This window comes from Penaeus vannamei, chromosome 18 (genome assembly GCF_042767895.1).
Source record: "Penaeus vannamei isolate JL-2024 chromosome 18, ASM4276789v1, whole genome shotgun sequence".
In the NCBI taxonomy this organism is placed as follows: domain Eukaryota; kingdom Metazoa; phylum Arthropoda; class Malacostraca; order Decapoda; family Penaeidae; genus Penaeus; species Penaeus vannamei.
In genome coordinates, this window is record NC_091566.1 from 9,394,913 (window position 1) to 9,407,412 (window position 12,500).

At 42.3% G+C, this 12,500-nt stretch overlaps 1 protein-coding gene across 1 annotated transcript in view; it reads left to right on the forward strand.

The window, feature by feature from the left end:
- Nucleotides 1–502: 502 nt before the first annotated feature.
- The window catches only part of LOC113808812 (sodium-coupled monocarboxylate transporter 1), a 12,188-nt gene continuing 190 nt past the window's right edge, over nt 503–12,500 (forward strand). The window contains exons 1-13 of the mRNA XM_070132844.1: nt 503–680; nt 1,528–1,656; nt 2,495–2,628; nt 4,058–4,246; nt 4,612–4,766; nt 5,321–5,461; nt 5,775–5,904; nt 6,527–6,615; nt 7,759–7,877; nt 8,762–8,916; nt 9,832–10,025; nt 10,805–10,905; nt 11,882–12,500. The exon at nt 11,882–12,500 is cut by the window's right edge and continues 190 nt beyond it. Coding sequence (XP_069988945.1) covers nt 602–680; nt 1,528–1,656; nt 2,495–2,628; nt 4,058–4,246; nt 4,612–4,766; nt 5,321–5,461; nt 5,775–5,904; nt 6,527–6,615; nt 7,759–7,877; nt 8,762–8,916; nt 9,832–10,025; nt 10,805–10,905; nt 11,882–12,117 — 1,851 coding nt within the window. The 5' untranslated portion in view covers nt 503–601 and the 3' untranslated portion in view covers nt 12,118–12,500. The remainder of the gene's footprint in view (nt 681–1,527; nt 1,657–2,494; nt 2,629–4,057; nt 4,247–4,611; nt 4,767–5,320; nt 5,462–5,774; nt 5,905–6,526; nt 6,616–7,758; nt 7,878–8,761; nt 8,917–9,831; nt 10,026–10,804; nt 10,906–11,881) is intronic.

A 12,500-nucleotide genomic window follows, 5' to 3' on the forward strand; every position in this document is an offset into this window, starting at 1 on the left:
TGCATGTCATATATTTGTTCAGAAATCATTAATGCTTTTTGGTAATACATCCAAAAAATTCGATATCTGGAGAGATGACCATCAACACTGACCCATTTCAACGCAAGTGACGTCATAATGGCAACGAAAGAAGGTGGCATTGTAATTTCTGCTATGTAACTCTCATGGGTGTAAAACGGGATCACGCACACGTTTACATATAGGCCTATATATACACATATATACCCTCGTGTGTGCGTGTTCCTGACCTCTCTATTGATTTATCTATTTCTTTAGACGCATATTTTATTTTTTAGTACGTTTCCAAAGCCATGGACATCGATAAACATCGAAACATTTAAATTTATTTTTTTAAGTACGTTTCCAAAGCCAGGGACATCGATAAACATCGAAACATTTAATTTTTTTCTTTTAGTACGTTTCCAAAGCCAGGGACATTTTAATCGATATTCAGATGTTTCACAACACCCAAACCCGATCTTGGAGAGAGCGCCAGAGCAGATAACGCTCGCGGCCAAGAGCTCCTAATCGCAGAAGAACCATCATGCACAGTGAAGAGGTGGTCGCCTTCTCGTAACGACTTCTCTCCGCGCCCTCGGCCATGTCTTCGGATCCAGCGGGTTTTAGCGTCGCCGACTACCTCGTGTTCTCGGCTTCTCTTGCCATCTCCGTGGGGATAGGTGAGCTGGTGCGAAGTGTGTGTGTGTGTGTGTGTGTGTGTGTGTGAGAGAGAGAGAGAGAGAGAGAAAGAGAGAGAGAGAGAGAGAGAGAGAGGGATAGAGATAGATAGATACATAGATAGATAGAGATAGATAGATAGATAGATAGATAGAGAGAGAGAGAGAGAGAGAGAGAGAGAAAGAAGAGAGAGAGAGAGAGAGAGAAAGAGAGAGAGTGAGAGAGAGAGAGAGAGAGAGAGATTTTTTTTATTTTGACACCGTTTATTGAGACAAAAAATTACATCTGAAAGAGATGAGGTAACGTAGGTTATCTTCACCCCTATCTTAAGCCCTTGTGTGGGCTCATAATTCACATAAAAAATTGGTATTATAACATCTAAAAATATATACAGAGAGAGAGAGAGAGATAGAGATAGAGATAGAGATAGAGATAGAGATAGAGATAGAGATAGAGATAGAGATAGAGATAGAGATAGAGATAGAAATAGAGATAGAGATAGAGATAGAGATAGAGATAGAGATAGAGATAGAGATAGAGATAGAGATAGAGATAGAGATAGAGATAGAGATAGAGATAGAGATAGAGATAGAGATAGAGATAGAGATAGAGATAGAGATAGAGATAGAGATAGAGATAGAGATGGAGATAGAGAGAAAGAGAGAGAGAAAAAGAGAAAGAGAGAGAGAGATAGAGAGAGATAGAGAAATTGAGAAATTGAGAAATTGAGAAATTGAGAAATAGAGAAGTGGAGAGATAGAGAGATACAAAGATATAGCGTGTGTGTCTGTACGAAACGCAGCCCTCACAATTCTCACACTCTCCCCAACCCCTCTCCCCCTCCCCCAGGCGTGTACCAGTGGTGGAAAAGCCGGAATGGGAACGCAGAGGAGTTCTTCCTGGGCGGCGGCCGCATGTCCCCCATTCCCGTGGCTCTGTCGTTGGTGGCGGGCGTCGTGTCTGCCATCTCGATCTTGGGTGGGTGCTCCTCCTCCTGTCTTGGTCGCGGGGCTTAGTGGCCGTGGAAGTACAAGGTGGGAAGTTGACAGCAATTTAATGGCTTCCAACTCAGATGGATAATGAACATTTGATGTCTGTTTCTCATGCTGTGTTCTTAATAATCAAAGATTGTAATTCATGCATATATATATATATATATATATATATATATATATATATATATATATATATATATATATATATATATGTATATATATATGTATGTATATATATACATATATATATATATATATATATATATATATATATATATATATATATATATATATATATATCGGGTTCCATAATTGACGCGGATTTTATATCTGTATGTTAGATGTCTTAACTGACGGTCTCTAGTTGTGTAAATCAAGTTTGTACGAGTCAGTAATGTCAGCCTGCTTGTCTCTGTCTTTTGATATGTCTGTCTGTCGATCTGTCTACATATAACTGTCTATCTATCTGTCTAGCTATCTACCTATCTACCTATATGTCTAGCTATCTGCCTATCTATCTGTCTATTCATCACTCTACATCTCGAACTATCTATCTGCATATCAATCTGTCTATTTTACATTTCTGTCTATCAGTGTATCTATTTCTCTTTCTATCTATCGATCAGTCTATCTATTTCTCTATCCATCTATCAGTCATTCTGTATATCTATATGTGCGTGCTGAGTGCATGTACGCCTGTATATATGTATACAGATATGAACGTATACATGTATGCATCTGCCTGTATGCACATCACAGAACCAATGCTCTGTACGCACCCAGGCAGCGAGCTAAGCACCCCGTTATCCGGTCTCCCGCAGGCAACACGTCCGAAATGTACTACTACGGATCGCAGTTTTGGATGAACGTCTTCGGGGTCGTCTTGGGAGGCCTCCTCGTCGTCCTGGTCGTCATCCCGGTCGTCTACCCACTCCGCCTCATCAGCATTTATGAGGTGGGCGGTCCAAGGCGTCGCGGGGGGGTGGGTGGGGTGGGTGGTGGGGTCTCCTAGCCCTGGGGTCGATTTTCCTGGGTTTCGCCAAGACCTCAAAATTATCAGACGGCGTCAGTTCTCACTTCTGAAAGGTTTTCGGGTTATACGCAGTCACATATCGGTTGAGGGTTAGTGGCTAAATTTTGCTTGATTATTGCACTATAATTTAGAATACAATAGAAAAAATCCATGCAATTCTGATGAAACTAAAGAAAATATAATCGTGATTGTGGATTTTTGTTTATCTAATTATGTTTATACTTACTGAATTATATAAATATCATAATATAATATAATGATATGATATAAGCCTATACATTGTAGAACAGGTTGGGGTCGAGATCATGTCCAGAGGTGCATGACTGGGGTCGCCTGAAAAAAGGTTAGGAAACATTGATGTAGAGAGATAAATAGAGATAAAGTTCCATAGATAGGTCTGTAGTTTCAGGTAGTTGGGTGGGGGGTGTCATGGATAGATAGATTGATAAATAGATAGGCAGAAAAGGACAAGTAGATGAATTATATAGAGAAATGACTAAAGCCAGATGGTAGACGAAGGTCACACACACACACACACACACACACACACACACACACACACACACACACACACACACACACACACACACACACACACACACACACACACACACACACACACACACACGCACGCACGCATACTCACTCACACATACAATCAAACAGTTTAATCGCCGGTCAAAGGCTACCTTGCCTTACTATGAAAGTAGCCAACTGATAAGCCTATTTATATTTCTTATGGATATGTGACATCATAATAATTTCATGAGAGAGAGAGAGAGAGAGAGAGAGAGAGGGAGGGAGGGAGGGAGGGAGGGAGGGAGGGAGGGAGGGAGGGAGAGAGAGAGAGAGAGAGAGAGAGAGAGAGAGAGAGAGAGAGAGAACGAGAGGAGAGAGAGAGAGAACGAGAGGCAGAAAGAGAGAGAGAGCGAGAGCCAGAAAGAGAGGAGAGAGAGAGAATGGGAGAGAGAAAGAGAGAGTGGGAGAGAGAGAGAGAGTGGGAGAGAGAGAGAGCGGGAGAAAGAGAGCGAGAGAGAGAGAGAGTGAGTGAGTGAGTGAGTGAGTGAGTGAGAGAGAGAGAAAGAGAGAAATGAGAGAGAAAGAGAGAAGTGAGAGAGAAAGAGAAAGAGAGAAAGAGAGAAAGAGAGAAAGAGAGAAAAGAGAGAGAAAGAGAGAGAGAGAGTGAGAGAAAAAGAGAGAGAGAGAGAGAGAGAGAGAGAGAGAGAGAGAGAGAGAGAGAGAGAGACATGCGGACAGACTCACGCACAGACAGAGAGACAGACAAAAAGACAAACAGAGAAATAAGAGACAGAGAACAGAAACGAATCACCCGCACCCGCTCGTGCTCCAGTACCTCGAGCTGCGATGGGGCTCACGATTTCTGCGGAAGATGGTGACGGTGCTCCAGCTGGCCAACATGTTCCTCTACCTCGGCATCGCTCTGTACGCTCCCTCGCTCGCCCTCTCCTCCGTCACGCCCATCCCCACCAACCTCTCCATCGTCGTCCTTGGCCTCGTCTGCACCTTCTACGCGTCCCTTGTAAGTTCCTAAGATTCTTTGTGTTGTGGGAAGTTGGGATAAAAAGGGTGGAAGTGGACAGTACATTGTCTCAAGCGGAGGTACAGGAATGAGGTGAATAAGTTGTTGTTTTATGTTCCATTTCCTCCCTATGATCTTTTTAAGACTAGTGATACTCTTATATAAATCCGGTTGTGATATTCCTTAGCCTAGACATCTGTAGGCTTTCCTCGCTCTTTGCAGTGAGATAAAAGGAATGCAAAACGATACCAGAAGGCCTTTATCCATCTCTTATATATCACAAACGACACAAAATACAAAATCATACCCAAAGGACCTTCCTCTCTTTGCATAACAAACTAACGAGAATGCCTTTCATCACCCAGGGAGGAGCGAAGGCAGTCGTGTACACCGACACCTTCCAGACCCTCGTGATGGTCGTCGGGGTGATCGTGGTCATCGTCCAGGGCTGCGTGGAGGTCGGGGGAGGCCCTGCGGTGTGGGAGATCAACCAAGAGAACGGGAGGATTGAGTTCTTCAAGTAAGGGAGATAAAATGGTGTTCGCGATTGCTGTTGGGTCATGACGTAATTGGGATAGGCATATGCTATTATTGTTTGACTGAACTTTCTTGTCAGTGTCATAATCTCCGATGAGCGGCGAGATAAGGATTGCGTGATGTACTTCACTTGATAAGATAATCTTTGATGATTCAACCGGGACAAGGACTTTCAAGGTCTCTGTTGTTATGGATGTTACCACTCACACCATATCTTCTCCACTCTTGAGATTTACATCATATTTCGCACCTCTTTTTCTGTTTCTCTCCTCCAACTCCCCCAATTCATCACATTTATGTAATGCTTCTCTCACCTCCCTCTTCCTCTTCTGTTTTTGTCCACAAAGCATCATATTTATTACCCAATTCTTCCCGCACTTCCTTTTTTTCTTCTTCCGTTCAGATCCCTCAGTTCACCATATCCGTGTCCCAATTCCTCTTGCGCTTCCCCTTTCCTCTTCTCCTCTACTACTACCCCCGTCCAATCATCCTATCTACTCCCTAATCCCTCTCTCGCCTCCCAATCTCCTCCTCCAGCATGGACCCGAATCCCCTCGTGCGACACACTTTCATGACGACGACCATTTTGGGGATCTTCATGTCCATCAGCATGCAGGGGACGTCCCAGGCCCAGTACCAGCGATGGGCGTCCGTCGAGAACATCAGACAAGTCTACCTGTGAGGCTATGTAAAGGAGAAGAAAAAATAGCGCATTGAGATTTAGAAATAAGTTGTGACGTGGAAGGTTTATAGAGTCAGTGTGCTATATGATTATCGTTAGTTTTTTTGGGGGGGATCTCGATGGTCGAGAGTTGGGGGAAAATGTATGTATTCGTGAATTACAACAATAAGTTTCACGAGAATCCACTTTATAATAGGGATTTATGTTTATAATAGGGATTTATAATTATCACTTCTCTGATCCAACAAAGCCTAATAGTAGCAAGGGCAATTTTCCAGTAGCATATAAAGCACATCCTTCTTCCCTTAGAGTGATGGCTATCAACATCGCTGGCTTGGTGGTCCTTTGGTCTCTCATAAATTTCGCTGGTCTGGTGGTCTTCGCTGTCTACGCTGACTGTGACCCTTATTCAGCAGGGTTGATTCAGAAGATAGACCAGGTAAGGTCACGACGATAACCTTATCTCCTGAGTGGCTTTGTCGCATGTAGTATGTTAAGATTATTCTCAAAGTACCATTGCAAAGATGCTTAGGTAATCTTATCTGATAGGGTATGTTCTTTTCGCTTCTTAACAATCAATATGACGATTTGGAATAGATAAGGAGGTTGTATATAATGAGGATATTGTACTGTAACGTTTTTTTTGGTAAATATCACGCTTTCGAATACATCTACTTGTCTGGAATGTTTAAGTTTTATGAACAAATCTTAAAAATCTATTAGATTAGTCTGTGTTCAGCTTCCAAATTTCATAGACGGAATGCGTCAAAATAACCTTGTTTCGGAACGTGAAAAGGTGTCGGAAAGGCTGTCCCTTTCCTAGTACATTGGACCTTTTTCATTTTTCTATATCTCTTTGTACATTAGATACATACACTTATAAGACTTTAACAGATGAATCATGGATAATCTCTGAAATTCCCCTTATTTAAAAAACAAACAAACACGACGATGTAACAGATAACGACATAAGTATCCTTCACTTAAGAAGAAATCTCATGATAAGGATGTCACGAAGTCTCCTTTAAGTCCATCTCTCTGACGGCCCAATTGCTCAACAGGTCACGGCTTACTTCGTCGTGGACAAGCTCGGTTACCTGAAGGGGATTCCAGGACTCTTCGTGGCCGCGGTCTATAGTGGAGTTCTCAGGTAGATAATGTCTTCAACTTTACTTATGGTAGGAGGTAAAGTTTGGAAAGAAGGACGGGGATGATGATCGAGGGGCGCGGGGGATGATAAAGGATGGGGAAAAGGGAATTTTATAAGTAAAGCTTGAGTTAGCTTGTTGGGTTTAAATCTGGGGGTACGTCCGGCGCCATCTGTAGTCATTCATGCGAAGCGTAGTGGGCCTTGGGGGCGCATGTCGATGATCGTTCTCGCCAAAATGTTCTCCTTGAACATTGACGCCAAACGTCTCCAAGCCTCGGCGGACTCGTAAGTAGCATGGCCGGACTTTTTCATACAGGATCGTGGAGTGATCCTGTGCTTACAGAGGATTTGCCTTTTTGCGGTATGCTCTGTGCACGACCATGGCTACAGCGCTGTCTCTCAGCTAACTTCATCTGTAAAAACAGATCGATCTCGCATGAGGCCTCTAATCAGGGACTAAATATTCCTGATCATGTCGACAAATGATTCCTGTGGCTCGGTAGCGGGACTGACTGGAAGGCACGGTCCTAGCGCCGTGCGCCACCATTGGATCAACAGGTCTGCGTGTCCTTGTTTGTGCTGGTTTGTACGTCAGTTGTAGCTTAGAAAGGAATAGCGTTGCTGACCTGTTTAATTTCCTGTCAGTTAGCTTCGAATATTTCTTTCCGTTTTAGTCAAGTTTCCTGCAACAGCGACGAGTGGTCCTTTGCTATATTTGATGATCTCTGCAAATGGCGAAGAAGTGACCTTCACCACAGTGACAATATCTCTCTAGGAATGGGTATGTGCGTTTGCTGTGGTCGAATCAGCAGTAAGGCGGACACATAAGAGCGATCTTTGCCTGAAGACAGGCACTCTAGGAACCGCAGACACACTTCCCCTGCGGAAGATAAAGGTCTGCCCCGGCCCAAGCTCGTCCAGAAGGTGCAAAGAGATCTACCTTAATTCCCGGGAATGGAGGCACGGGTTGTAAGATATAGGACGCGTGTCTTATCGAAGCATGAAATATTGTGACGAAAGCGCTGGCGTCTGTAAGATACTAAAGTAACAGAAAGTGTCCCTGAGAATCCCCCCTCCCGCTTTTGTTATTTTTATCATGATCGCATTTCCAACAAAACTAATATTTGTTGATTTTACACACAGCTCAGTTTCGTCCAACCTCAATGCCATGGCTGCCATGGTATGGGAAGATTTACTGCTCGCCTTCAAGACTTTCAAGAACTTTACTCCGACGAAAGCCAAAAATGCAAATGTCATCATATGTGAGTCCAACGTCTTACTTTTTCTGTACTCTTACGATGTACTATTTTAATCGCGTTTTATTGTTGTTGATTAGGCTTTGTTATCACTATTAGTCATAAAAATGAAGTTCCGTAACCCGACTGGTCCTGATTTTTATGTATATATATACATATACATACATATATATATATATACATATATATATATATATATATATATATATATATATATATATATATATATATATAAGTATATGTATAGTATATATATATATACATATATATATATATATATATATATATATATATATATATATATATATATATATATATATATTTACTTATATACACATCTTTGCTTCTTCATTTGCCTAGAGATCATGTGGAAGCTTGGACATGCCTCACTAGCATTGTACGTGTTTTATTTCACTATCATTGAATTCCTCGATTAGTTTCACCATTTTCCGGGAACCTAATTATTTTTTTCTGCTTGGCCCAATCACTACTATACCCCTCACCATTGCCACTCACATCACCCTGTCGTTAGTCTCTTCTTGGCAGTCGTTGAGTCGTCCCTCCCTCATCCACTCCTTTCTCCCCCAGTCGTTGAGTCGTCCCTCCCTCATCCACTCCGCCCTCCCCCAGTCGTTGAGTCGTCCCTCCCTCATCCACTTCGCCCTCCCCCAGTCGTTGAGTCGTCCCTCCCTCATCCACTCCGCCCTCCCCCAGTCGTTGAGTCGTCCCTCCCTCATCCACTCCGCCCTACCCCCCGTTCGTTGAGTCGTCCCTCCCTCATCCACTCCGCCCTACCCCCCGTTCGTTGAGTCGTCCCTCCCTCATCCACTCCGCCCTACCCCCCGTTCGTTGAGTCGTCCCTCCCTCATCCACCCCGTTCTCCTCCACAGCCATGCTCATCGGCGTGCTCTCCACCGTCCTGGGCGTCCTGGCTGGGAAAATGGGCGGTCTCGTGCAGGTTGCTTACTCAATTGCGGGGGGTTTGGGCGGCCCCATCTCCGGGGTTATACTGACTGGGATCCTGTGCCCCTGGGTCAAGGCTGGGGTGAGCAGACATGTTTTGAACGAGTTTTTTCCCTTTTTGGGATTATCTATATATATTTTTTTATTTGTTTGGCTGTTTATCTATTTACTTGTCTGTTTTTTTCATCTATTGATTTATTAATTAGAAGCAAGTGACCAGTTTAGTAGGTTATCTTCAGTTAGAACTATCCATAAATGTTTACCAATTTCTTTCTTTCTAATCTGTTTTCAAGTGGAATAATCAAAGATTCACATGACTTTCCTTTTATAGTTATTTTTCACGTTTTCAGGTTGATTTCGTTTCCGTTATAACGTTTATCTATGTTGTTGTGATTCAGATATAGTTAAGTGAAAAAACAAAACAAAATCTAAACGTGATTCAAGACTTGAGTTTTCCTCGGCTAGAACGTACAGTGTTAAGAGCATTGAACCCACTCTTCTAGAGCGCTGTATGCATACGTGTTCCCCTGATGGTTGGGGTTCCACTCTCTCCTTCGGAAACCTTGGTGGGGGTAGGGTCTTCTCTGGAAGTCCTGAGAGGGTGTTTCTAGCCGCTGTTCCTCTTTTCTTTTTAAAAAACGTTTTTCCTAAAGGTAGCACTCTAAGCCGGTGGTTCCCAGCCTGGGGCCACGGAGTAAATTCTGGGGGACATAGAGCAATATGAAAATTATGACGTCAAATTAAACTAAATTTTATCTCACAGTACCTACATATAATTATCTCTTATATGTCAATAAACTGGAATCTTTCTATAAAAAGTTCTTGTCCTAAAGCTATAGACATTATTACACTATTCATAGCTAGTAATAACTGAATCTGAAAAGATGACAGTCACTGAACGGGTCCATGGAGATTATTTTATATTGGCCGAGAGCCACAGGATATAAAAGGTCGGAACCACCACTCTACGCTAACTGGCCCATTCTAACACCGCCAGAGCGCCATTTCGGGTTTCCTCTGCGGGGTCGCTTTCAACTTGTGGATAGTGATTGGGAATTTCTTGTATGCCCCTCCGACGCCCCTGCTGCCGCTCTCGACCGACGGCTGCCCCGGGGCCAACGCCACCGCCACGCCCCTCACGTCCACTGTGGCCTTCGCGACGACCACAGCAGACCCGGGACCTTCTGAGCCGTGAGTCGGTTTCGTGGGATGTTGGGGTCTCTGTTCGTTTTCTTGGTTTGACAGTTTGCTCTTCTTTTCTCTGAAGCTTTTTTTTCCCTTTCGGTCGCTATCTGTCTGTATTAGTTTGTCTCACTCTGTCTTTCCTGTTCTTCCTTTTTCCCTATCTGTCTGTTTCTCTCTGTATATATCTCTCTCTATTTCAGTTTCTCTCTCTCTCTCTCTCTCTCTCTCTCTCTCTCTCTCTCTCTCTCTCTCTCTCTCTCTCTCTCTCTCTCTCTCTCTCTCTCTCTCTCTCTCTCTCTCTCTCTCTCTCTCTCTCTCTCTCTCTCTCTCTCTCTCTCTCTCTCTCTCTCTCTCTCTCTCTCTCTCTCTCTCTCTCTCTCTCTCTCTCTCTCTCTCTCTCTCTCTCTCGCTTTTAACAGTGTTCTTTACTGGAAGCCTGATTTTGTATTTGTATTAATAGATTAACCAGGAACCCAACATGGAATATGACCAATTTCAGTACTAATATGCTGTAACACAAGAATAATTTTCAACTTCTCATATGACATGATTAGACCTTTGTGAAATGAGAAAAAAGTGCTGAACTTTAAATTCCTACTATTCATAATACAATCACTCTATGACATTTAACAAACCCAATTGTCTCAAAAAAGAAAGAAAAAAAAATTCTTATATCTTATGCTTTCTCACTTTTTTTATTATTATTTTTTTCATTTCCAACATTTCTTATGCTTTCTCTTTCCCACCAAGTTATACCGATATTAATACCAATCATGTACCGACAGCGAGGAGGTGTTCCCTCTGTACCTTCTCTCCTACTGCCTGTTCGGGTTCATTGGCATTCTGAGCACCATCGTCATGTCGAACTTGGCCACCTGCGTCTTCGGTGAGTGATTATTGCCGTTTTAATGCTATTGCAGTGTTGTTTTATGATTATCATCGTCATAGTCATCATCATCGTCGTCGTCATCGTCATATCGTCGAGGTCATCTTCACTATCATCATCGTCGTTGTCGTCGCCATCAGGATCGTCGTTGCCATCATCATCGTCTTCGCCACCATCGTCATCATTATCATCGTCGTCGTCGTCGTCATCGTAGCCACCGACGTTATCACCACTATCATCATCGTCGTCACCATCATCATCGTCGTCATAATCATAGTCCTCGTCATCATAATCGACATCATCGTCGTCGACGTTATCATCGTCGTTGTCGTCATCATCAGCGCCATCGTCGTTGTCGTTATAACCATCATCATCGGCGTCAACATCATTGTCATTATCATCATCATCGTCGTCATCAAAATCGTCATCCTCACCATCGCCATAATCATCGTCATCGTCGTCATCATTGTCATTACCATCATAGTCGTCATCATCGACGTCATCATCGCCACTGTCATCGTCATCATCATCGTCGTCATCATTATTACCGTCATTATGATTGTTTTGATATTGTTATTATTATCATTACCACTGTAATTACTAATACTATTATTCATTCTTATCATTATCATTATTATTATCATTACTATTATCATTGTCATTATTATTATCATTATTATTATTATTATATCATCATCATCATCATCATTATTATTATGATTGTGATTATGATTATTTTCATTTTAGTAGTAACATGATCAGTATATGTAAATATATATTTTTTAATCATGATAACCATCATTAAAATCACTTCACCCCTGTTAATGCAATTAAAAATAGCGATGATTAGTGCTATCATTTCTCATTATTTTCATTGATATTTTTATTGCCATTATCACTCTCTGTACAGTATTACCATCTTCACCATCAATTTCATTGTTATCATTAATAAAGGTTCCCCTTCGGATTCTTTCAGGAGTGTCCGAAAAGTCAGATGCTTTAGAAAAAACAGTAAACAAAACTAGCCTGAGAATCTACTACTGGATGACCTCAAAATCGGACAGTTCCTCCCTCAACAGTGACACAGAAAACGGGAGCAAGATGGGAGACTTCGGTATTTCCAAGGACAGCGTTAAAACGAGCAAACCGCATACGGATACTGGCGAAAAGCATGGTGTAGAAAATCCGGTGACGGTCGACGATGCATTATGAAGAGTCAGTTTTTAAAACCCAGAACTCGAGCGATTAGTTTCAACCAGAATCCTTTTCGAATCATGAGACTTTTCGAGGCCAGTATTAAGTTAAGATATATAGCCGACAATTATACCCTTCGATTATTTCGAAGGATAATCAGAATGTGAGATATTGTTCTTTATCTGTGCGTGAAGCTAACAATTGTAAAATTATTTGGGACCGAAGGCCGGGCCAATTACCCTGTGACGTCACTGATAGAGGAACGAACAGTTTTCATTGTGACAAATGTAAAAAGAAAATATGGATGAGGGTAAATATCGTGTGCTCTGCGAATATTAATTCTCATTCTTGTCTTTTTTTATGGGCAGATGACTAACTGTGATTTATGTAGTCTATTTATT